Genomic DNA, 25,016 nt, shown 5'->3' with positions numbered 1-25,016 from the left:
ACTGCAAGATGGGGACAGCAGGAATTAGATGCAGGCTCCATTCACACAACACATTAAGCCACAAGCAATCCCATCCCCATCCAACCTTATCTGTAAAACAAACTCAGATGTGTCCCTGCTTAAGGTTTGGCCTATGTGCTGCAAAAAATAATAATAATAATATTTCTGCAGCTGAAAAAGCTATTGCAGTTTTTCTGGGAAAATAGCCTTTATTATCCTGGCTTCCATGAAACCTGTTTATTTGCAGTTCAAAGAAAATTAATCGTATCTACCGCAGATCAGCAGCTTAATGAACTTTCCTGTATCTAGGGAATGCCTGCCAGAAGGCCAAGTGACTAATTGGTAGAAGAAGTTCCAAAATTTTTAATTTGGTAAATGTTCCCTGTTGATTTCTTTCTTTCTTTCTTTCTTTCTTTCTTTCTTTCTTTCTTTCTTTCTTTCTTTCTTTCTTTCTTTCTTTCTCTTTCTTTCTTTCTCCCTCCCTCCCTCCCTCCCTCCCTCCCTCCCTCCCTCCATTTCTCTTTTCTTGCTTCTCTCTCTCCCCTCCTCTCCCCCCCTCTCCCCCCCCCCCACACTACATTTCAAGCTATAATCTTGGAATACTCAGTAGGCAAGTCAAGCAATTATTGCCTTGATCACTTGCCAAAAACTAAGAAATCTGTAGCTTTTAAAAGCTGGGATGGAATTTGCTTCTTTCCTCCAACGTTTGGGTTTAAATATTTCTCTCCATTTAAAATTGAGGAACTCCAAAGAAAAATTTGACCCCAGTTGCTCACATCTCCAAGTATGGTTGAGAAAGTGAAAATTGTGGGGGAGGGGGGATTTGCCAACTGATGTAAACAGTACTTTTATTAAGTTTATCACAAGCTAGATATGAGTCATAAAAACATAAAAAGCTCTGCTGGAGGAATACGAGGACTGTATTATGCAGCTTTTGGTTTATTACAGAACCAACTTGATGCCTCTAGGTGCTCAGGGGAAGAAGATGGAGGCGTTCTCTGCTCCCATCTTCGTTCCTTGCAAGTACAGGTAGTCCTTGACTTACAAACAGTTCATTTAGTGACAACGGCATTGGAAAAAGTGACTTACGACTTTTTCACTTATGTGTCGCAGCATCTCTAGGGTCACATGATAGAAAACTCAGACATTTGGCAACTGACTCATATTTATGACGGTTTCAGGTTCCCAAGGTCACGTGATCACCTTTTGCAGCCTTCAGTCAATGGGGGAGCCAGATTCACCTAACAGCCATGTTACTAATTTAACAACTGCAGCCATTCACTTAACAACTATGGCCAAAAGGTCATAAAATGGGGCAGAATTCACTTAATAGCTGCCTCACTTAGTGACAGAAAATTTGGGCTCAATTGTGGTCATAGGTCAGGTGTGTGTGGGTACCCGTACTGTATTGGAAGGAATATGCTCTCCAAATCCAAAGTCTTCAGTGGGTAGACCTGTCCTCTATTACTTTAGGATTTTCCAGAGATTAACTGTAATCTGAGTTAATACATAGAGAGGCTGCCTTAGAGTTGTTTAACACGAGGACATTTGTGGAGGGAGGTGTGCAAAAAAATCATGATGATGGCTACAATCACATCCCTTTTTTAATGTGTGTTGTACATGCATACCCATAAACAAACTCCACCTGTTTGAAGGACCTGCTTCTGTGGCTGGCAGGAACTGCAAAATAGTACTTCTGAAGAGGAGCAAGACAAAAATGGCTGAAACCCACTTTTGGTGGGCTGTGAGGTTGAGACTCTAGAAAGGGTGCAGAGAAGAGCAACAATTGGGACTGGAGGCTAAACCTTATAAAGAAAGGTTGCAGAAATTGGGAATGTGTAGTTTAATGAAAAGAAGGAGTAGGGGTGGCACGAGAGCTGTCTTCCAATATCTCAGAGGTTGCCACAAAGGAGAGGGAGTCAAGCTATTCTCCAAAGCACCTGAGGGCAGGACAAGAAGCAATGGGTGGAAACTAATCAAAGGGAGAAGCAATTTAGAACTAAGGAGAAATTTCCTGACAGGACAATTAATCAGTGGAACAAGTTGCCTTCAGAAATTGTGAATGCTCCAACACTAGACCTTTTTAAGAAGAGACTGGACAACTGTTTGTCTGAAATGGTATATAGGGTTTCCTGCCTGAGCAGCGGGGTTGAACTAGAAGATCTCTAAGGTCCCTTCAAACGCTATTATTCTATTCTATTCCATTCTATTCCATTCCATTGCTAGTAGTTACATATACCCGAGCTACAGATATTTGACATTATCGCAAAGTTACATTCAAGTTTAATTCCTACCAACTCCAGTCAAAAGGATTGAGCAATAGAACCACTGCCTCCGCAGTTAAAGATGCTGAGTTTGTTAGCTGACAGCCCAAGTTCGAGACCTGAGCACTGCAATGGGGTGAGCTCCCACTACTTACCCCAGCTCCTGCCCACCTAGCAGTTCAAAAGCATACAAATGTGAGTAGATAAATAGGTACCACTTCGGTGGGAAGTAACAGTGTTCCATGCGCCACATGACCACGGAAAGGTCTTCGGACAACGCTGGCTCCCTTGGCTAAGAAATGGAGATGAGTAGCAGCGGTTAGACTATGACTATATGGAAAACATTTACCACTGCTACAGTAGTACTTAGAGGTACCAGGCTATTTGACTACCCTATTTTTCAGAGTATAGGATGCACCTTTCCTCCCCTAAAAGAATATGGAAATGTTGGTGCTTCTTATACACTGAATACAGCCATTTTTGGCCTCCTGAAGCTCTGCCTCGCATCCCGTTTTTGCGAAAAACGGGCCGGTTTTTTGCAAAAACGGAAGGGTTTTTGCCTTCCCTCAGACCCCGGCAGCACTCTGCAAGCTTCAGCAGGACTGGGAATTTTTGTATTCTCCCAGCCCTGCTGAAGCCTGCAGAGTGCTCCTGTGCGCCGGTGAGGACAAAATTTTTTTTCTTACTTACCTCTTTGAAATCTTGGTGCGTCTTATAGTCTTCAAAATACGGCAAACTGATAGGAAATGTCTCCTTATACTCTGATTATCCCAGCGCAGCTAGAAGTATATGCTAGATTACCCTTCTGGTGACCCTCATTCTTCTGTGATTGTTTATAAGTTCCATTCAGCCCAAATCCTCCTTAATGTTAATTGAAATCTTCCTGTTTGGCTGTGGTTTTTTTCCATCTGCTTTATTGTTCTCCGGCTAGGGAGATGAGTGATTACCCTTTGTATAATCAGCTTTTTGTTCTTCCAGTGGTGGGCAGTGCGTGGACGGATGGATAGAAAGGAGCTTGATATTGGGGGGGGGGCGGGGCAGGGGGGAACAAGCATTAGCTGAAATAGCTCCCCTTGCAACTATCACAGGCTAAAGGAAGAGCGACTCACTTGGTAATTTCTCAGGTCGGAGCAATTTAAGAGAAGGGATAAATAGGCTGCCACAGGCAAGGAATGGAACTAACTTCACTTAATAAGCAGAGGCGAGAATTCATTTGTTAGAACAATTCTGGCTTTTTGCATTGCAGGTAGTAAGCTAGGAAATAAGTTAGGCCCCAGGGTTCTAATTATAATTGATCTGAAATAGCATTATATTCTTTTTTCTATTTATCTTCATCTACACCTTCCCTCCCCTTCCTGTCTTCCCTGCAAGCACCTTCAGATCTGACTTTGCTGTATATGTGGGTCACTTTTATTCCAAGGAAAACTTCATCCTTGCCACAAAACGTGGTGCAAAGTCAGAGACTCAGGTGTATCTCTGTCCCAAACTCCATATATGTCACTTGGCTATGAAGACAGGAATACAGTTAGTCCCTTCCTAGTTGCCTGTGATCTGCGCAGCGGATTATCTTGACTCTGAAAATGCCAACTGTCACAATTGCCAACAAAATGTCAGGAAATGGTTACTAAACCCTGAAGCTCAACACTGCCCTGTACCTGTGAGGTCCTTGGTACTCTCTAAGTTTAGTGGTTTTCTTGTATTGGAAGAAATGTCCTTCTGGGTTCAGTTCCAAGTGGGCAAAATGACACTGGAAACATGGAGGCTGCTTGGAAGGATGGTTTAATGGTGGACAGGACCACATGGTTTGAGCTCCTGAACAGAAAAGGGGGATCACATGCTTCAAGGTGTTGGGCGAAGAAGAAAAGAGTGCGAGATGCTGAAAGTTCCTGGTTTTATGCCTTCTCTGGCCTTTGATCTTGATCTTGTATTCTGATTGGTTGTCAGACTCCCATAGGGCTATGCAGGGGCAACTCTGTAGATTGTGATTTGAATCCAACTTTGGTTGTCTTGCTGGCTGATGTAATTTTCCCAGGTGCCTTGTGGTGAGTTTCAGTGGAAGGCTAATCCTACCTTTGTTATGTAGAGTAGACTAGCTCGGGTTTTAATGGCTCGTTGACAAGGGGGGGGCAGGAAGCTGCAGCAGGGAGTTACTTTGTCTTTAAAAACATGTTTCTCCCTTTTCACAGCCAAGGAAATATAATATTCTGCTTTTATAATATTTCCCAGGATATTTCAGTTTTCTAGCAGAGGGGTGGGTTTTAACTTCCTACACTTGCAGACATTTCATTACCAAACTAGGTAATATCATCAGTGCTATAATGGAGAAGGTTTGCTCTTTATTTTTATATATTAGTGGTTTGCTCTGACAGTGTTGGTGGGAGTGTTCTTGGTGGTTCCTTGATTAGACTATTATTTACGGTTAGCTTGTTTGTGTGGATTGGTAGTTCCTTGATTGGTAGTTCCTTTGGCTATGCCAAATGCCATCCTGTTGTTGTTTTTTTCCAGGAACAATGAGAACTCTTGCCCCTAGATTAGCATATGGGGGGGTGGTGCCTTATCCAAACAATGGTTCAGTATTTGGAATGTTCAGATGAGCTGATAACTTTGCTCAAGGTAGCCAAACAAATTAATTCTAAATTTTATTCCTGTATTTTGAGTTTCTGGGCCTCTCTGAATCATCAAGGTTGACTCAGCCTTCCATCCTTCCGAGGTGAGTAAAATGAGGACCCAATTTGTTGGGGGCAATAGGCTGACTCTGTAAACCACTTAGAGAGGGCTGCAAATCACTGTGTAGCAGATTGTAAGTCTAAGTGCTATCAAAAGCTCTCTTTGCACCAATAATACAACCTTGTTTAGGATGGCTGAAGGAGAAAATCAATCCATGATGGAAAAGAACCATATTATGTAATTGGTTTATTTTTAATTAACTTTAAATCCAATGAATGGGTTTTTTGTTGTACTCTTAACTCCCTCCCTTCATAAGTCCAGCCCACAAAAGAAACAAAATGTTGCCTACTTTTGTTGTCAAATATGTTAATGAAAAAAAAATCCAGTTATGAGTCCTCAGAGTGCAGAATGGAATCTCCATAGAGTCAAGGAATCAATCAAGCAGTTGCTGCATTTTCTTGATGAAAAAATAGCAGTTGGGTCTGGATTAACAAAAGCTGATCAGTGACGGACCTCTCAGGAATATTCACATGAGCCCTGTAATCTTTTGGTTTCAATAAAATGAGAATATCAACTTTCTGGTAAACCACAATTGGTCTCCTATGAGGCCAACATTCTCAGAATCAACCACCAACAAAAAAGGAAGAACCAGACTACACCAGTGAGATTCCAGTCCCTCTGGCAGCCATGAAGGTTTAGGTTGGCTAAAGGAGAAAAATCATTCAATGATGGAAAAGAACCGTATTATCTAATTGGTCTATTTTTAAATAATTTTAAATCCAATGAATAGGTCTTTTTGTTGTACTCTTCACTCCCTCTCTTCACAAGTCCAGCCCACAAAGCAAAATGTTGCCCACTTTTGTTGTCAAATGTGTTAATGAAAAAAATCCAGTTATGAGTCCTCGGAGTGCATTCCAGTCCATTTTTATCGACTGAATCAGGAAATCACTGAGCTGTGTCTCTCTTCTTGTAGACTCTGGTTCTGGGTTTATGGCATTATTTTCCAGTCCATCAAACAGCCAAGGGGGAATAATTTTCTTGCCTTGGCTCCTCTGCTTTTCCAGAATCAAGAGAGAACTTTGTTTAGCAAGAGCAATAGCAGTTAGACTTATATACCGCTTCATAGGGCTTTCAGCCCCCTCTAAGCGGTTTACAGAGTCAGCATATTGCCCCCAACAACAATCCGGGTCCTGATTTTACCCACCTCGGAAGGATGGAAGGCTGAGTCAACCCTGAGCCGGTGAGATTTGAACAGCCGAACTGCAGAACTGCAGTCAGCTGAAGTAGCCTGCAGTGCTGCATTTAACCACTGCGCCACCTCGGCTCGGTTTGTCTTTCCTTGTTCCTTCTGAGCAGAAGAAAGCAATTGAGACTTTTCCTTATTGTTGTCTCCCCACTTGGCTTTCCAGTTTTCCTTGTCTTGTTGGAAGAAATATCCTTCTGGGTTCAGTTCCAAGTGGGAAAAAGACACTGGATTCATGGGAGTTGCTTGGAAATAAGGTTTATTGATGAACAGGATCACATGGCTTGAAGATCTTGGGCAAAGGAAAAGTAGAGGAGATGCTGTGAGTGCCTGGGTTTTATGTCCTCTCTGGGCTTTTGAATTTGAGTTTGTATTCTGATCGGTTGTCAGACTCCCATGGGGCCATGCAGGTGTAACTTTGTAGGTTGTGTTTTGAGTCCCAGGCTTGGTTGAGCCTTGCTGGGTGATGTAATCTTCCCAGGTGCCATGCGGTGAGTTCTGTTGCTAGATGGGTTCTATTATGTCCTGTGGAGAAAATGATGATAGGGTAGGCAGAATGGCACCGCCTCGTTCATGTGTATGGATGTTTAGTTATTTATTTATGTATAAAATTTATTAGCCACCCATCTTACTACACAGTAACTCTGAGACCTAATAAGATAAATACAATACAGGCAATCCTCAGTTTAATGACCACAATTGAGCCCAAAGTTCCCATTGTCAAGTGAGACATTTGTTAAGTGAGTTTTGCTCCATTTTACGACCTTTCTTGCCACAGTTGTTAAGTGAATCACTGCAGTTGATAAGTTAGTAACCTGGTTGTTAAGTGAATCTGGTTTCCCCACTCATTTTTGCTTGTCAAAAGGTTACAAAAAGTGATCACATGGGACACAGCAATGGCCGTAAAGTAGGAACCAGTGGCCAAGCATCCAAATTTTAATCACGTGATCATAGGGATGCTACAAAAGTTGTAAGTGTGAAAAAATGTTCATAAGTCCCTTTTTTATTGCCGATTATTAAATAAACTGTTGTAAGTTGAGAACTCCCTGTGGCTTTACTGAACTGCATCACTTTTGATTTGGTGGCGGCAGCAGTGCCTGCGATAGAAAGTCCATACAGAGAGTTGTGAGGACAGCTGAGAAGCTTATAGGAAGCTTGTTTCCTGTCATTCAGGATACTGCTTATAAGAGTTATGTGCTTAGAGCTCAAAGCATGGTTAGGGACCCCACACACCTACTCTACGGTCTGTTTCTGTTGCTCCCCTCTGGGAAGAGGTATGAAGTATTTCTAGCAAGACTACCAGATTCTGTAACTGCTTTGATCCCCAGGTCCTCCGTCTGGTAAACTCGCAAGATTTATTTATTTTTGCCATGCACATGTATACGTTCGAACTAAACTGTGTTGTTTCTCCGGGTCATATAATTCATGTGCAATAATTTTGTATTTATTTATTTGTTGGTTGGTTTGTTTTGTCATTTTTATATAGTGCATGTTAGAGGTGAAGACTCTTTAAGAGCTGTATGCAACAAAATTTCATTTTAATGCATGCCGATCAGTGTACTTTCAAAGTGACAATCAAGTTATTCTAAGTCTAAGTCTACTATTTAAAAAAAACTAACCTAGGTAAAAAAGATGGGAGTATAATGAGAATGAGGGGGGCTGGGCCTGTTAATCTATCAACCACCCCCAATGTGATACCCCTCCCCTTCCTCCCCTCCTCCCTCTGTAAAACAGCAAGCAGATGATAGTAACTGTGCAAGAACCCCAGCTATACACCAGCCAGTTGAATGGAGGCATTACCTACAATGAAAGGAAGACCAGAGCAAGACCAAGTACCACTGTGTCCTGACCTAGGCTTCCCAAGAGCATGAAGCAGACTCCTCATCCCAATAAAACCTCTTTTATTTAGGTTAAAAGGAATTCATCTCCAGCAAAGTCCCAGCCAACGGTCTTTCATGAGATTTCACAACTACAGACGTTTATCAGGCTTGGAGAGTTGCCAGGCTGATATCTTCCAAATGTCACTCTCTAGCACAGTGTTTTTCAACCTTTTTTGTGCAAAGGCACACTTTTTTCATGAAAAAAATCACGAGGCACACCACCATTAGAAAATGTTAAAAAAATTTAACTCTGTGCCTATATTGACTATATATAAAGTAATTTTCCCACGGCACACCTTACACTATGTCACGGCACACTAGTGTGCCACGGCACAGTGGTTGAAAAACACTGTTCTAGCAGACAATACTTGGCAAGAAGTTAGGAACAGATCTTCACCTTAATGAATTGAACTAATTGTCTCCTGCAAACTCCCCTCCCCTTTCGTGCCTCTTTATTCCCTATGGGAGGGGCCATTCATTGTCCCCTCCTGTGGTTTTACTCCCAAATCGGCCCTTGTTCCTTAGCTGTTCTCTTCTCCTGGCAGTTCTGCGCATGTGCACACTGGGAACAGGCTCCAGCTGTTTGATCTCTGACTCCAAAGGTAGCTGGCCCCATCTCTGCCTCCGACGCAGAGCCCTCACCAGAGCCTTCCCCAGACTCCAGGACTGGCCCATGTTCCTCCCCAACCTCCTCACTGAGTCTGCCACCAGCTTGTGTGAATGGAAGCCAGAACACACTCTTTTTGATAGAGATGGACCCAATTTTCCTTCTCTGTGGACCAAAAGTAGATTGAAAATGACAGGTGGATTCATGTCCTTAACCAGCAGTTAGCAGGAACCTTTCTTCCAACATGTGGTTGAGTCCTAATAAGTGCAATAGGATCGTGACATGTACATGGCAGAGTCAGGGTTTTAAATTTGGTTTTCTGCTTTTGTTGTTGTGAATTAGAAGAAATCGGTGCAAATCTGCCCTTCGCTTTCAGTACTTAGAGATCCCCAGAGCTTGCCAAGTCTTAAAAACAGGATCAGATTGCCAATGAAAACGATGGTATGTGCTTGTCACATAAACTCAACTTTCTTCATTTTACAACTTTACAAAGCTTAGACAGGTTGGTTGAGGGAGGATTCCTTGGCACTTAAAAGTTGGATAAACGAGCTAGAGGAAACATCTTTAAGCATTAATTAGCTTATGACAAAATGGAAAGGAAAATGATGGGGGCTCTTTCTGGCAAGTTGCCCTTCTGATTTCACTAATAAATGAGTGGATAATTTTTTATATTCATTTAATTATATATACATGGTAGGGGAAGAATCAGAATCCGAATAGAGTTGGAAGGGATCTTGGAGGTCTTCTAGTCCAGCCTGCTGCTCATGCAGGAGATACTATACAATTTCAGACAAGGGGCTGTCCAGTCTCTTGTTGAAAACCACAGTGATGGAGCACCCACAACTTCTAGAGGCAAACTGTTCCACTGGTTAGTTGTCCTCACTGTTAGGAAGTTTCTCCTCAATTCCAGTTTGCTTCTCTCCTTGTTTAGTTTCCATCCCTTGTTTCTTGTCCTGTGTTTTGGAAAATAAATTGACCCCCTCCTCTTTGTGGCAGCTTCTCAAATACTGGAACACTGCTATCATGTCTCCCCTAGTCCTTCTTTTCTCTAAACTAGCCGGACCGAAAACCTGCAACCAATCTTCATATGTTTTAGTGTCCACCCCTTTAATCATCTTAGTTGCTCTTCTCTGTACTCTTTCCAAAGTCGCAACATCTTTTTTGTAATGTGGTGACAAAAACTGGATGCAGTATTCCAAGTGTGGTCTTACTAAGGCTTCATGTGATTTTGATTTTATCCCTCTGTTTATACAACCAAGGATTGTATTAGCTTTTTTGGCCTACTGTCATACATATCCTTATACTGTATGAATTGTTCTTTTTTTTCCTTTTCAGAACAGGTAGCAGTGACCCCTACTGTATTGTGAAAATTGACAATGAAACAATAATTAGGTAAGTCAAGAATGCTTTTTTTCTTCCTTCTCTCATAGAACAAAAAAGACCACAATCAGAACTTACCAGAATACATACATGCATGCATGCATGCATACATACATACATACATACATACATACATACATACGGTTGTGTGTATGTGTGTGTGTGTTCCAGCATAACTCTGGAACGCCTCGAGCAATTTCAGACAAACTTGGTACACAGATGACTTACTCTCTGGAAACAAATACTGTGAGGGTAAGACACCTCTAATGCCCCTTGGGATGTGCGTTCTGTGAAGATACAGCCTGTTCTGCCTTAAAATGGCTTCTACTGTACTTCCGTAAAATGGCTTCTACTGTACAGCACAGTGGAGTTGCCATGGTAATGGCTTCACAGTACTCCACAAGTAGGCTCCCTCTGGTAAGGAGGAAAATGCAATATTAGAAATTACATTTGGTCCGGATATTTTCCCTCTATAAATAAACACCTGGGCAACGGCGGGTTATGAAGTAGTGGTATATAAAGTTTAGTTTTCCTTAAGCCTGGGATGGCGAGCCTATGACACCAGTGCCACAGGTGGCATGAGGAGCCGTTTGTCAGGGCACGCAAGGCGTTGCCCTGTCAGCTGGCCAGCGCGCATGCGTGCACTGGCCAGCTGAGTTCAGCCTTTTTTAAAAGCCATTTTTTGCCCTCCCCAGGCTCCAGAGGCTTTATAGTCACTTCCGGTTTGCTCGTAGGGCTGTTTTTAGTCCTCCGGAGCCTTTGGGAGGCCTCTTGAAGGTCCCTGAAGACTCCGGAGGACTAAAAATGGCCCTTTGAGCAAATCGGAAGTGACTTCTGGTTTGCTCATAGGGTCGTTTTTTTGTCCTCCGGAGCCTTCAGGGAAGCCTCCGGAAGGCCCCTGAAGGCTCCTGGGGGCTTAAACTGGCCCTACAAGCAAACCGGAAATCTGTTCTCAAACTTCCAGTTTGCCCGTAGAGCTGTTTTTTTACGCTCCAAGGCTTCAGGGAAGCTCCTGAAGCCTCCAGAGGGCCTCCGGGGGGCGGGGGAGGCTGTTTTTGCCCTCCCCAGGCTCCTATAAAGCCTCTGGATCCTGGGGAGGGCGAAAAAAGCATGCAAAAAATGGGGGTGGTCGCGCCTTCATGCGCACATGCATGCTGGGGGGGGTATCATGTATTGCATTATGGGTGCGGCATGCCCACACGACCCCCCTGCGCTCCCCCCGCTTATGGCACGTGAGCCAAAAAAAGTTCTCCAACTCTCAGAGCAGGGATACAGATGTTATATTACAGCTAGTCCTCAACTTATGACCACACTTGGGACTGGAAATTCATTGCTAAACAATGTGGTTGTCAAGTGAGTCACACTTGATTTTATGATCTTTTTGCTGCCATCATTAAGCGAAACATATGGTCATTAAGGAAATCCGGGTCTCCCCATTGATTTTCCTTGTCAGAAAATCCTGGGAAAGTTACAAATGGCAATCATGTGATCCAATTGTCATAAAATACATGCTGGGTGCCCAGCACCAAATTTTGATCACGTGACCACAGGAATCCTGTGACAATCTTAAGGGCAACTACCATTTAAACCATGTTTTTCATCATCATTGAAACTTTGGATGGTCATTAAATAAATGAGCGTAAGTTGAGGATTATCTGCATGCCATGCCCACATGTACAAGGTGTTATGTGACATCCACCCAATCCCATATCCTGGAGGGGTGGGACATTTCTCTATTTTCACACAGTGTGTACTTTGTGTTATGCTTTTCAGTCACGTAGCTCCCTAGAAGGGCCTGCGTTACCTGCCCACTTCCAGTTTTCATCCTTACTGGGAATTCTCAAGTGTAATTAGTCATAGAAGAACATCTGGCTGCCAACATCTGATGATTCCCAATAAGGATGAATCATGCAATATTTGCCTTGTGCGTGCTCTGTGGAAGTGAATCAAAAACCCAGCCTTAGGAAGCACCTGTTGTTTCACCAGCCTGGTGAAACTTTATTTAGACGGAAGTTTGAAATTATAGTAGCTATCACTTCTTAGAAGACGTTGGTCTGTGACCACAGTTGTTTAGACAGATGGTGGATCAGTTTTGTTTTGTTTTTTTTAAGTCAAACTGAGGTGAGCCAATCCTACGTAGCTCTATTAATTCTGCCACTGATCTCTGAATGGCAAAACGATGTATCTTAGTACTATGAATTAACTTGAGGGAACAAATCCAACTCTTCCTTCTCTATCTGCTTAATCATTTGAGGTGGGCTGTTCTGTCACCTTCCTAACCTTTCTCTCTCCTGCCCTGAATTTGGAAAGTAATCCGACTATTTCAGGTTCATTGACTCTGGGTAACACCAACAGTATAGGGCAGTCATGGCAAACCTTTTCGGCACCAAGTGCCCAAACTGGAACATGTTTGTATGTGCGTGCGCTGGAGTGCCAGAAACGTGGAGCCCAGCTGCCTGGTGTGCGCATGCTTGTTTTTTGGCTGTTTTCAGGCCGTTTTTTCACCCGTTTTCAGGCTGTTTTTCAAACTGTTTTTGGCTGCCTTTCAGGCCGTTTTCCAGCTGTTTTGCAGGCTCGAAAAACGCCCTGAAAATGCCCCCCAAAACAGCCCCCCCCAAAAGCCCCCAAAACAGCCTGCAAAATGGCCATTTGGGGGGCTGTTTTCAGGCCATGAAGAGCAGCTGGTCAGAGCAGGTAGCAATGGCGTGCATGCCCACAGAGAGGGCTCTTCATGCCATCTCTGGCATGAGTGCTACAGGTTCGCCATCACGGCTATAGGGTTTGCCAGTTCAAAATAAATTAATAACATAAAATACAGCTTCTTCTCTAATAAATTGACTACTCAGGTGTTAAATATATTCCTCGGGCTTTGCTTAAATTATTATCAAAAGTGCACTGTTGTAAAAAATGTATTCTTGTTGGAATTTTTTAAAAACTCTCTTTGTTACAATTGGGCAAAAAAAATGGACCTTTGATTGACTTCCTTCTTCCCTCAGGACAGCCACAGTGTGGAAAACTCTCTTTCCCTTTTGGGGTGAAGAATATGAAGTGCACTTGTCTCCCAGTTTCCGTTGTGTATCCTTCTACGTGATGGATGAAGATGCATTGAGGTATAGTGTTCTTCCCTTTAGAACGATTCCTTCCTCTTGTCCCCTGCCTTTAGTGAGAATGGCTCACATGGTGAAGCAGCAGTGGGACGATGTCTCCCTGCTGAGCCCATCTGCTACACTGTGTATTTTATAAGAGAGTAAGAAAAGTATCTTTCACATTGGAGCTTGGCTCCTGGTGACGTCACGGAGACCATTCATGTAGTACAAAGTCATTTGAGATCTCCCTTCTCCTTCTCCCTTCTCCTCCTCCTCCTGCTTCTCCTTCTCTTTCTGCTTCTCCTTTCTCCTTCTTTCTCCTGCTCCTTTGCCTTTCTCCTGCTCCTTTCCCTTCTTCTTTCTTCTTCTTTCTCCTTCCCCTCCTTCTTTCTCCTGCTCCTTTCTCCTTCTTTCTCCTGCTCCTTCTCCTTTCTCTTTCTCCTTTCTCCTGCTCCTTCTCCTTTCTCCTTCTCCTTCTTTTTTCTCCTTTCTCCTTCACCTTCTTCTTGCTCCTTCCCCTTTCTCCTTCTTTCTCCTGCTCCTTCTCCTTTCACCTTCCCCTTCTTTTTTTTCTCCTTTCTCCTTCCCCTTCTTCGTTCTCCTTCTCCTTTCTCCTTTTTTCTCCTGCTCCTTCTTTCTCCTTCCCCTTCTTTTTCTTTCTCCTCTCTCTTTCCCCTTCTTCTTTCTCCTCTCTCCTTCCCCTTCTTCTTTCTCCTTCTCCTTTCTCCTTCTTTTTCCTTCTCCTTTCTCCTACTTTCTCCTTTGCCTTCTCCTTTCTCCTTCTCCTTCTTCTTTTTATTTCTTCTTTCTCCTTTCCCTTCTCCTTTCTCCTCCTTTCTCCTTCTTTCTCCTTTCTTCTTCCCCTTCTTCTTTCTCCTTTTCCTTTCTCCTTTCTCCCCCCCTTTCTTCTTTCTCCTTCTCTTTTCTCCTCCTCCTCCTCTTCCTCCTCCTCCTCCTAATTTCTTGCAGGTTCCCTTATCCAGGTACTCAAGAGGTTCCATCCTTATTAGCTTTTCAAGATATCTGAAGGGAACAGGTGTAGTGTGATGTGCTCTTTTTCAGAATTCTTCATTCTAACCCTTGCTGCCTTCCTCCCTTTCAGGAGTAGGTGTTTTGTGACCAGGGATCACTGTCCATCCTAATCAGACTTTTAGAGGGTAGCATTCTCCCTCGTTTTTTTCTAAAGAGGAGAAAACTGTATACAATACAATGCCAATCAAAGTGGGTGGATAATTGCATTATACAATGTTTACCCACTAGGTGGCATTAGATTTTGAGACTAAATTTTAGATTAGATTTTGTTGGTTTGGGGATGGGTGACTGGATGGAGAAGAAATGTTTTAAAGTAATACAATACAGATTCTTCACAGGCGTTTCCTAGCATCTCCAGCACTTTAGGGTTATATGGGAAGAAGAAAGCAAATATATTGGCAGAGGCACAAATGATTAAACGGTGAAAGCAGAATCAGAGTACTGTACCATTTTGAAAGATTATTGTACAGGCCATTGTGACCCTGTTGTGGGTCCTGGTTCCATATAAAATATTACGAATATATTTTCAGCTCTAGGCTCCCCAGCTGTATAATGCTGAAGTGCTCTGGGGTGGCCTCTTTGGTTGGTGGTGACACTCCTTTTACCTTGTCTTGTCTTGTTTGTCTTCCTTATATCAGCCGGGATGACGTCATTGGGAAGGTGTGCATCCCCCAAAGTTTGTTGGCTGAGCATCCAAAAGGTGAGATTCCCTCTTGGCTGAGAAAGACACCTCTTTATTTGAATGAGTAAATGGAATGGATGCAGAAATGAATGGGATCATTTCTTCTCCCTTTTGAACCTACCGTTAAAACTATTTCCCAGGTAGCTCATTTCTAAAAATAGAATGATCAATACTTCCGCTTGCAAAGGGGGCGCGATGGCTCAGCGGTTAAAGAAAAGCTGACGGCCCAGTTTCAAGACCTGAGTGGCTCACAACAGGGTGCGCTCCCATTACTTGTTCCAGCTCCAAGCAGTTCGAAAGCAAGCAAATGCGAGTAGATAAATAGGTACCACTTTGATGGGAAGGTAACAGCGTTCCGTGCGCCTTGGCGTATAGTCATAATGGCCACATGACCATGGAAGCGTCTTCAGCTAATGATGGCTCCCTTGGTTGAGAAATGGAGATGCGCATTGCCCCCTAGAATCGGACATGACTGGACAGGGGAAACGTTTGCCTTTACCGTTTTGCCTGCAAGCTCCAAATCTAATTCATTTGCCCAGGTAAAGAGGCAGGCTGAGATGCTTGGAGGCACTCACCGCATCTCACCTCATCTGGGAGTGTCATGGTTAAAGCTGGTTGGAGAGGTTGTAGCTCAGAAGAGGCGGGGAAGAGGGAGGAAGATTGTTAGCTTTTAACAACACCCAGAATTATTGGATGAGTTCACAGTAACTTGTTAAACCCATGTGAATCAAAGAAAATGTGGGTGTCACAGAACATCTGGTGCTCCATATTATACCTTCATTGGATCTTCTAGTTTACCCTTTGCTCTAAGCAAATGGTTGGGTTCTCACAATGCACTGAATACAAAATCCTATTTTAATTTTGTTGTGTGTAAACCTCTCCTGCTTATTTACTCTGTCGTGTTGTGGTGTCCTTGCCTGCTAATTATTTAGACTTTCCTTATGTTGTTTGGCCTTGCGTTGTGTTCTTCCAATTCTTCTGATTGCACTTAAGGAATGTGCACGAGCTTTGGCTGTAATTCTGGAGGAAAAACTATAAACTGGGATTGGAGAACAAGTGATTCCCCCAAAGGTTTAGATATGGATCTCAGGGCTCCCCTAGAACAAAGGGAAAGAAATCAGAGGAGTAGTTGTTAGGAATATAATTCTAACGGTTGGGTTGGCAATATATAAATCATATAGCAATGTTATACCTGCTTCTTTAAATCATACTGTAAAATGTGATTGGGTGCTGTTTTCCTCAATTGGCCATAAGAGGGAGCCAGAATGACTTTTAGCTCTCTGTTCATTAGATGCTGGGCTGATCTGATCTGAGTGCCGTGAGCTATTGTAAGTTTTGCAACTGTTAGCAAACTTTGTGTACCGAACTGATTATATGATACTGGACTATGTTATTTGGATTATCCCTTAATTGAAAGACATTGAAGACTGACTGTCTTATCCGTGTATGACTTGGACTATTTGATGGACTCTGATACCTCTATTTCCACGAAAGTAAAAGCCTATTTAAACTGCAGTGTCTCTGTATGCTGGTTTGTGTGTTCTCCAACACAACTCTAACAACGCTTCTCTGAACGTACTCGCTGTCCCAACGGGGAGCTTACCTAACACTGGTTATGGGCCGAGAGTGTACCAGACGTAACTAAAGGAGAGTTGGTGTTGATACGCAACACTGTATACAGACAGCTGTTTATCTTAGTGATTATTACTACTAGAAGATGGCGAGCGACCCATCAACAAGCCTATCTATGATAACCCAGTTGGATGGAACAAACTATGTTTCCTGGTCTATGAAATGCAGTCTACTCCTGCGTAGGGAAGGTTTATGGGATGCTGTACAGAATCCACCAGATGTAACTGCTTGGAATCCAGATAACGATGATGATGATGCCAAGAAGATAGCAGATTTTCAGCGATGCAACGAACAGGCGTTGTGCATAATTGGTCTAACACTGAATGACCAACAATTAATACATATTCGTGGAGAAAATTCTGCTGCAAGATGTTGGGAGAATTTGAAGAGGATTTATGTATGTGACACTGTAGGTGCACACATATCTCTCACACGCAAACTGTTTAGGGTACGTCTTCTGAAAGGTGGAGATATGTTGGCTCATTTAAACTTTATAAAAGGGGTTTTCCAGGAGCTACATGAAAAAGAACTAATTTTCTCTGAGCTATATCAAGTTTATATCATACTCTCCTCACTGGATGAGAGTTATGATGTTTTTGTATCTTCTCTTGAAGTCCTAACCCGAAATGAACTAACATTGACTGACATTGCTGCACGACTGTTGGAAGAGTCAAGAAAAAGGATGGAAAGAGAGCAACTGAGAGAGAAACCACCACAATATGAAGAGTCACCTTCTACTGCCTATACTGTTCGAAAATGTTATTCTTGTGGGGCTAAGGGACATATAGCTAGGTTCTGTAAAAGGGCAAAACAACAGAATGCCGGAAGAACTAGAAAGAATGCTAATGTCAACTTAGCTATGTCTACTTTGGCTATGTCTAGCAATGCACGAGTAAGCCATGATTTGTGGATTGTTGATAGTGGAGCATCACAGTGCATTACTAGAAATAGAAAATGTTTTGTAAAAATGTTCGCGAGCGAGCAACATGTATCTTTGGCAAATGGATGGAAAGTGAAAGCATCTGGTGAAGGTACTGCATATTGTTCATTTGTAAATGAGCATTTACCCATGTTATATTTACCTAAACTGAAATTTAATTTATTATCAGTAAGGGCTCTAGTTAATATTGGCTATGTAGTAACCTTTAGGGGAGATAACTGTATAATTGAAAAAGGTAATAGGGTTACTGCCAAATTTACAAATGGTTTATACGTTATATCTGATGCCCAGATAGCTAGCTCAGTTTATGATAATATGAAACCACATGACGAATGTATACATTTACTACATAGACGCATGGGGCATATTAATTTCAAGATGCTGCAACAAACTGTTAAGTTGGCAGAGGGAGTAAAACTAAAACCATGTAGTAAATATTTAAACTGCAATGTTTGCAATCAGGAGAAGAGTAAAGTTACTCCAGCAAACAGATTGAATGGTTTTAAAACAAAGGAACCTCTGGAGGTTGTTTTTGCTGATTTAATAGGACCTTTGAAACCGAGTTTGGGAGGTGCCTGTTATGTTTTGAGTATCATGGATCATTATTCCCGATACGGTTTCTGTTATTTAATGAAAAACAAAACAGAAACGTTTCAGCATTTCTTTAGTTGGCTGAGGTTTGCGGAGAGAAAGATGAAAGCCAAGGTTATTACTTTAGTTACTGATAATGGGATGGAGTTTACCAATTATAAATTCCAAACAATGTTAAGAACAGCTGGAATCGAGCACAAACGTTCTGCTCCTTATAGGCCACAACATAACTCGTTTGTAGAACCAAGGGGGCAAACATTACTATCCATGGCTCGAACTATGTTAGCTGATTCAAGTTTGCCGGAAATACTGTGGGGTGAAGCTATGATGTGTAGTAACCATGTTTTAAATAATGTGGTGAATACAACAACCGGTGAATTGCCATTCACTAGGTGGCATGGCAGAAAACCAGATCTGAGTTACCTACATACATTTGGAGCCCCAGCATGGGTGCATATATCCTCACAAGTGAGACTGAAAGGGCAACATAGAGCTCGACAATTATTTTTCATAGGTTACGAGGCCAACCATAGATCTTTTAGATTTTGGGAAAAAGGCATGACTAAGGTATACTGTAGCGCCAGTGCTAGGTTTATTGAACACATGGGGTGGAATAAATTGGAATTTAACAATGATGTAGTTATCGACACCCAGGTAGTCTCTAGTGATGAAACAGTAAAACCAGCAATTAAAGAGGAAGTGCAGGTACAGAAGGAACTAGAAGAACGGGAGCAGGTGAAACAGGAGAGTCCGCTGGTGAGCCCTGAGTTGCCTAGACATTCAACCCATGTAACATAACCACCTGACAGGTATCAAGCTACTATAGCGTGTCAAGTAGATAAAGTTCCTGCTACTTATCATGAATTAACCCTGTATCCTAAGGAGGAGCAGATAGTTTGGAAAACAGCAATGGAAAAGGAACTGAAACCCTTACAAAAGTTAGAGGTGTATGAAAATGTAAGGTTACCCCCAGGTAAACATGCCATAGGATGTAAATGGATCTACAAGATTAAAACAATTGTAGAATGGACTGTTACCCATAAAGCCTGATTGGTAGCACAAGGGTTTGATCAATCGGAGCCAATGACTATGATGAGGTATTTGCACCTAATCTAAAGGCTACAACATTACGTGCATCATTAGTTTTGCCAGCTAGGCATGGATATGTAGTGAATCATTTAGATGTTGAGACGGCATATCTCCATGCACCGTTGCAACATACTATATATTTAAAGAAGCCTTCAGGTTTAAACACTGGTAATAACACTGATTGCTGGAAGTTAAAAAAGAATCTTTATGATTTAAAGCAATCAGGCTATAAATGGAATCAATGCATAGTGAAAGAATTAGCAAAGCTAGGTTTCAAAGCTGGCATGGCTGATCCATGTTTGAAAGTGATGGTATGATTTCATTGTTGCTATTGTTTACTGATGACATAGCATTAATCACTAAAACTGAGCAAGAAGCTACTGAGATTATGACACTGTTGAAAATGCGGTTTAAAATAAAACACCTTGGTGAGATTAAGCAATATCTTGGTTTAGGAATAGATAAAACTAGGGGAGGATACAAAATCTCACAAACTGAGAAGATTAACTAGCTACTCAGGACATTTAGGGTGGAACTGTGTAAACCAGCTAAAACTCCAATGGGTCTGGAATTTAGCCATTATGATGTAAAAAGCCCTATGTTTGATAAAAGTATTTATCAATCATTAATTGTTAGTTTATGGTATCTGAGTAATTGGTCAAGACCCGACATTGCATATAGTGTAAATCAATTAGCCAGGTTTAATGCTGAACCTACTGAAAGGCACTGGCAAGCTGCTAAGAGGATATCTTAAGCAAACGATGCATTATGCATTGTATATAGAACCTAGAGATGATCTGAGCTTGACTGTATATGCTGATACAAGTTTTGCTACAGATGTCTCTACATGGAAATCAACATCAGGGTTTGTTGTATTCCTGGGAAAGGCACTAATTGGATGGCAGTCTATTAGACAAAAATATTTAAGTCTATCGACTATGGAGGCTGAATTCTCATGTCTGTCATTATTATGTACAGATTTGGTTTGCTATAAACAACTCCTACTTGATATGGGAATTGACATACAAAAGCCTATTGTTGTTTATGAAGACAATCAAGCAGAAATTCAGATGGCATCCAATTTTGCTGTAAAAACTAGGTCAAAACACACTGATATAAGATATCTGAATGTACGGCAAAGTGTGAATAGTAAATTAGTTTCACTGGAGTATTGTATGTCTGAAGACAACATCGCAGATCACTTTACCAAAGCCCAAGGTACTATAAAGCATAAACGTTGTTGTGAGGAATACAGTTTAAGATTGTAAGATTTATATATTATCCTACCCAAAGGTGAGAATGTTAGGAATATAATTCTAACGGTTGGTTTGGCAATATATAAATCATATAGCAATGTTATACCTGTTTCTTTAAATCATACTGTAAAATGTGATTGGTTGCTGTTTTCCTCAATCGGCCATAAGAGGGAGCCAGAACGACTATTAGCTCTCTCTGTTTTGTTAGATGCTGGGCTGATCTGATCTGAGTGCTGCGAGCTATTGTGAGTTTTGCAACTATTAGCAAACTTTGTGTACCAGACTGATTATATGATACTGGACTATGTTATTTGGATTATCCCTTAATTGAAAGACATTGAAGACTGACTATCTTATCCGTGTATGACTTGGACTGTTTGATGGACTCTGATACCTCTATTTCCATGAAAATAAAAGCCTATTTAAACTGCAGTGTCTCTGTGTGCTGGTTTGTGTGTTCTCCAACACAACTCTAACAATGCTTCTCTGAACGTACTCGCTCTCCCAACGAGGAGCTTACCTAACAGTGGTCATTGTCACTCCATAGAATAAATCAAATCCATTTTTAATACAGGCAGTCCTCAACTTACAAACAGTTCATTTAGTGACCATTCAAAGTTACAATAGCACTGAAAATAGTGACCATTTTTCACACTTATGACTGAACAATCATGTAACAATTGCAGTGATTCACTTAACAAATGTGTCAAGAAAAGTCATAAAATGGGACAAATTCATTTTTCACTTAACTACATAAATTTGGGGCTCCATTGCGGTCATATGTTGAGGACTACAGTGTACCTATATTACACATTTAGGTTATCTTCAATCAGGGTGTCTTTGTCTTCAACCCTCCTTGTGTATCTGTTTTCCCCTCCCAAGTCTCCAATGGCTGAGATTTTAATTTAGAAGTAAAAACAGAATAACAGAGTTGGAAGGGACCTTGGAGGTCTTCCAGTCCAACCCACTGCTTAGACAGGAAATACTACACCACTACAGACAAATAGCTATCCTACATCTTCTTAAAAACTTCCAGTGTTGGAGCATTCACAACTTCTGGAGGCAAGTTGTCCCACTGATTAATTGTTCTAACTGTCAGGAAATTTCTCCTTAGCCCTAAGTTGCTCCTCTCCTTGATTAGTTTCCACCCATTGCTTCCTGTCCTACCTAATTTAAAAGAGTTGTACTGATTGAGAAGGCTCTGTTGAGGCTGGGGCACCAAGCCATCTTAAAAGTATAACTCAGCCACAATCTGTGTTAACCCCTTTAGAGCAATGTTTTCCAACCTTGACTACTTTAAGATGTGCGGAGTTCAACTCCCAAAATTCTGCAACCAGCAAGGGAAGCAAGGCTGGCTGGGGAATTCTGGGAGTTGAAGTCCACACATCTTTAAATGGCCAGGGTTTCTATAGCTTTGCTGTCTTCACTATGTCAGTGCTGATTTAGATGTTACATAACATAAGCTCCGGAGGCTTCTCTTCTCAGTCAAAGCTGACCAAGAATCTTTAGAGCTACAAATAGCAATAGCAGTTATAGCAATAGCAGTTAGACTTATATACCGTTCCATAGGGCTTTCAGCCCTCTCTAAGCGGTTTACAGAGTCAGCATATTGCCCCCAACAACAATCCGGGTCCTCATTTTACCCACCTCGGAAGGATGGAAGGCTGAGTCAACCTTGAGCCGGTGAGATTTGAACAGCCGAACTGCAGAACTGCAGTCAGCTGAAGTAGCCTGCAGTGCTGCATTTAACCACTGCGCCACCTTGGCTCTTTATATTCTTGGTTGCCATAACTTCTCGGTTCTTGATCATCTGTCATTCTCTGGACCATAGCAGCTGTGGGATTCTTTTCCTACCGGTTCTATGAGAGAGTGCTTTGCGCGCATGCACACAGCACTCAAAGACCACCGTCGGTGTCAGCGCTGGTGAGCTGAGCTGTTGTTTAGCTCAGCTGAGGCGCGGCAATTCACTCTGCCGCACGAATCAGCTGAGCTAAAAAAAGGGGGAATATAGGAAAGGAAATGGCGGGAACGGGAGAATGGGGCCAACCAGAGGTAGTATTTGCCGGTTCTCTGAACTACTCAAAATTTCCACTACCGGTTCACCCAAACATGTCCAAACTGGCTGAATACCACCTCTGGACCATAGCAGAGAAGGGAAGGCCTTTTTAAAGCAGGATTCCTTCTTTCTGTGCACAGAATATTTTATTTTATTTTGGTTCTTTTCTAATTTCCATGCTAGACAGAGAACGTGAGATACTTACTTAAAAATCTGGGGGGATCTATTGGAAACAAACTGACTCATCCTTGAGATGGGGGCAGGAAGAAATTCTCTCTCTGCAGTTGCTGGGGCTGAATTTGAAAGCTCTTTTAAGGCTAAAAAAGAGCATAGAAATTCTTGTCTTCCAGCGGAGGGGAGGAGCTGAAGTCGCAATTACACGATGTGCGATCTCAATGCTCTGAAATCGCAGTCGATACTTTTGTCTCTGGGTGGTCCAAATGGACCTAAACCTTCCGCAGAGATGGTGAACAGGAAGAATACATCTTGCTGATCACAGGGACATCGCAAAGTCCAAGAGAAGCTGATCCAAGAGAAGTTCTTCAAGCCGGTGACAAAAAATCCAGCCAAATGGCTGATGAAGTCGGGGCGGCTCCAGAACAGAAAGAGTTTTGGAAAGAGAAAGTGTTTTCAGCTGGTGAGGAATTTTTACTGTTTTAAAAGTGACTGCCTATAAAAAAATTAAAATTAATTTAAATTGGAGAACAGAAGAAATAAGCGGCAGAATTAAATTTGGACTGGTTTTGAACAGTGGGTTATCTTACTTTTTAAATGCTATTTTTACGGATGGAATTTATGCAAATCTTTTAAAACAAACGGATTAAGTTTCCTTCTTCTATTTTTTTTCTTTGACTATTCTCTGTAATCTATGGACTAAAACTCTCCTCTTTCAGTACTTTGGGTGTTTTTCTAACATTTAAGAATCAGACTGTTTTTTAAACTTGAAATACAAAAAGATACAAAAGAAACAAAGAAATGGTAACATTGTAATATTGTAACACTGCTACTCAGAGGCTAGAAGTTTGTGTATTGGAAACGACATACATTTTTCACTGATTAGCCTGGCTTGGCACTTCAAGGACTCACAGCTTGTTTATAGAGAGTGATAAAAAGAAGAAGAAAAGCACACAGATGTTCCTTTGAAGTAGATTTTTAACCAAAGAAAGGTGAAATGTTATTGTGATGCTTAATTCTGTTAAAACCTTCTAAGCTAGAGCAGCAGTGATGGTCAGCTGGAAATCATGGTGCAATTTCAACACCAGAAAGAAGTTTTAAATCTGCAAAAGATACTCTCAGAAATACAGAAATTATCAAGTACAAGTGAGAGGATAGAGAAGAAGTTGGATTACTTAGTGCATCTAACAGTAAAATATGACGGAGATATTGAAGATGTTCATCAAATGGAAAAAGTGGCGGTTAAAATCCAAAAAATTGAAGAGGAAAATGAATATAAAGAAATTAAAATTGCTGATATTTATGGTGATTGGTTTTGTTTCTGAAAACAGAAAGAGTGGATTACTGAAAGAGGAATTAAATGGAGGGGAAACCTACCCCAGATGGGAAGATACAGAAGTGGAAAAAATAAAAGAATTTATGGGTTTAAAGAGAGAAATCTTATTAGCAATAGTTTTGATAACACCACCAATAATCAAAGATAAGCTGATTAAGAAACAGAAGAAGGGCATCGAAATTACATGAGAGATTTTATAAGCAAAGAGTTGCTAAGAGGAGTCCATACAAAGTTGATTAAGAAGATAATTAGAGGACTGATGCCACAAATGGCAGAAGATATGACACTGTTTTGTTACTGGAAAGATACAGGTTGATAGATGGAAGAGTATAATTTAAAACTAGCTAAACTTAGCGAAATTTAGTGATAATAGATATAGTTAAATAAATAATTGATAATGATAATAATGTATACAATGTGTAGTGTTATGATAAGTAATAACTGGATATGAATATTGAATGGTACCCATGAAAGGAATATTAGAAACCGTTTTGGATTATAGATAGTTAATAATAATAAAAAAAAGAATTAAGTTAGATTCAGTTAAGTCTTGATTAGTAGGGGGAAAATGATATGATGCAGGATATAGTCAAATAAAGGAGGGATAATGATAATAGCATGTATGTGTGTGTGTATATATATATATGTATGTATGTATGTATGTATGTATGTATGTATGTACGGGTACAACATAAGGAAATGAGATTGTAAACAGTGATTTGGAAAGAAGGATAGAAAACTTTGTTATTAAATATTATGGATGTTTAGCTAGAATAGGACATAAGGATTTAGTGTCATTGGAGGATTTTAGAAATATTAAGTGAAATGCCAATATGTGGTTATGTATTAAAATCTTGGTATATTTTATGATGAAGGACGTTTAAACAACTATAGTCAAATGAAAATGGAGGAGTGATGACGGTAACATGTATAAATATCTGAGTTAAAATACTTGAGTTAATATGAATTATGCTTGATGACTGTGGAAGAGATGCACGAAAGTCTTTTGTAACCAACTGATACACTTTCTACAGTATATAAAAAAGAAAGATTTTATGTGTTGTGTTTGTTTTGAAAATTAAAAATAAAAAAACTTTTAAT

At 41.2% G+C, this 25,016-nt stretch overlaps 1 protein-coding gene across 1 annotated transcript in view; it reads left to right on the top strand.

Annotated features, from left to right (window-relative positions):
* LOC116507977 (ras GTPase-activating protein 4-like) overlaps positions 1–25,016 on the top strand; it is a 104,505-nt gene that overhangs the window by 34,700 nt on the left and 44,789 nt on the right. The window contains exons 2-4 of the mRNA XM_032216412.1: positions 9,997–10,053; positions 13,038–13,151; positions 14,798–14,859. Coding sequence (XP_032072303.1) covers positions 9,997–10,053; positions 13,038–13,151; positions 14,798–14,859 — 233 coding nt within the window. The remainder of the gene's footprint in view (positions 1–9,996; positions 10,054–13,037; positions 13,152–14,797; positions 14,860–25,016) is intronic.

Source organism: Thamnophis elegans, chromosome 4 (assembly GCF_009769535.1).
Source record: "Thamnophis elegans isolate rThaEle1 chromosome 4, rThaEle1.pri, whole genome shotgun sequence".
Taxonomy (NCBI): Eukaryota; Metazoa; Chordata; class Lepidosauria; order Squamata; family Colubridae; genus Thamnophis; species Thamnophis elegans.
This window is presented reverse-complemented; position numbering and strand designations above follow the sequence as displayed.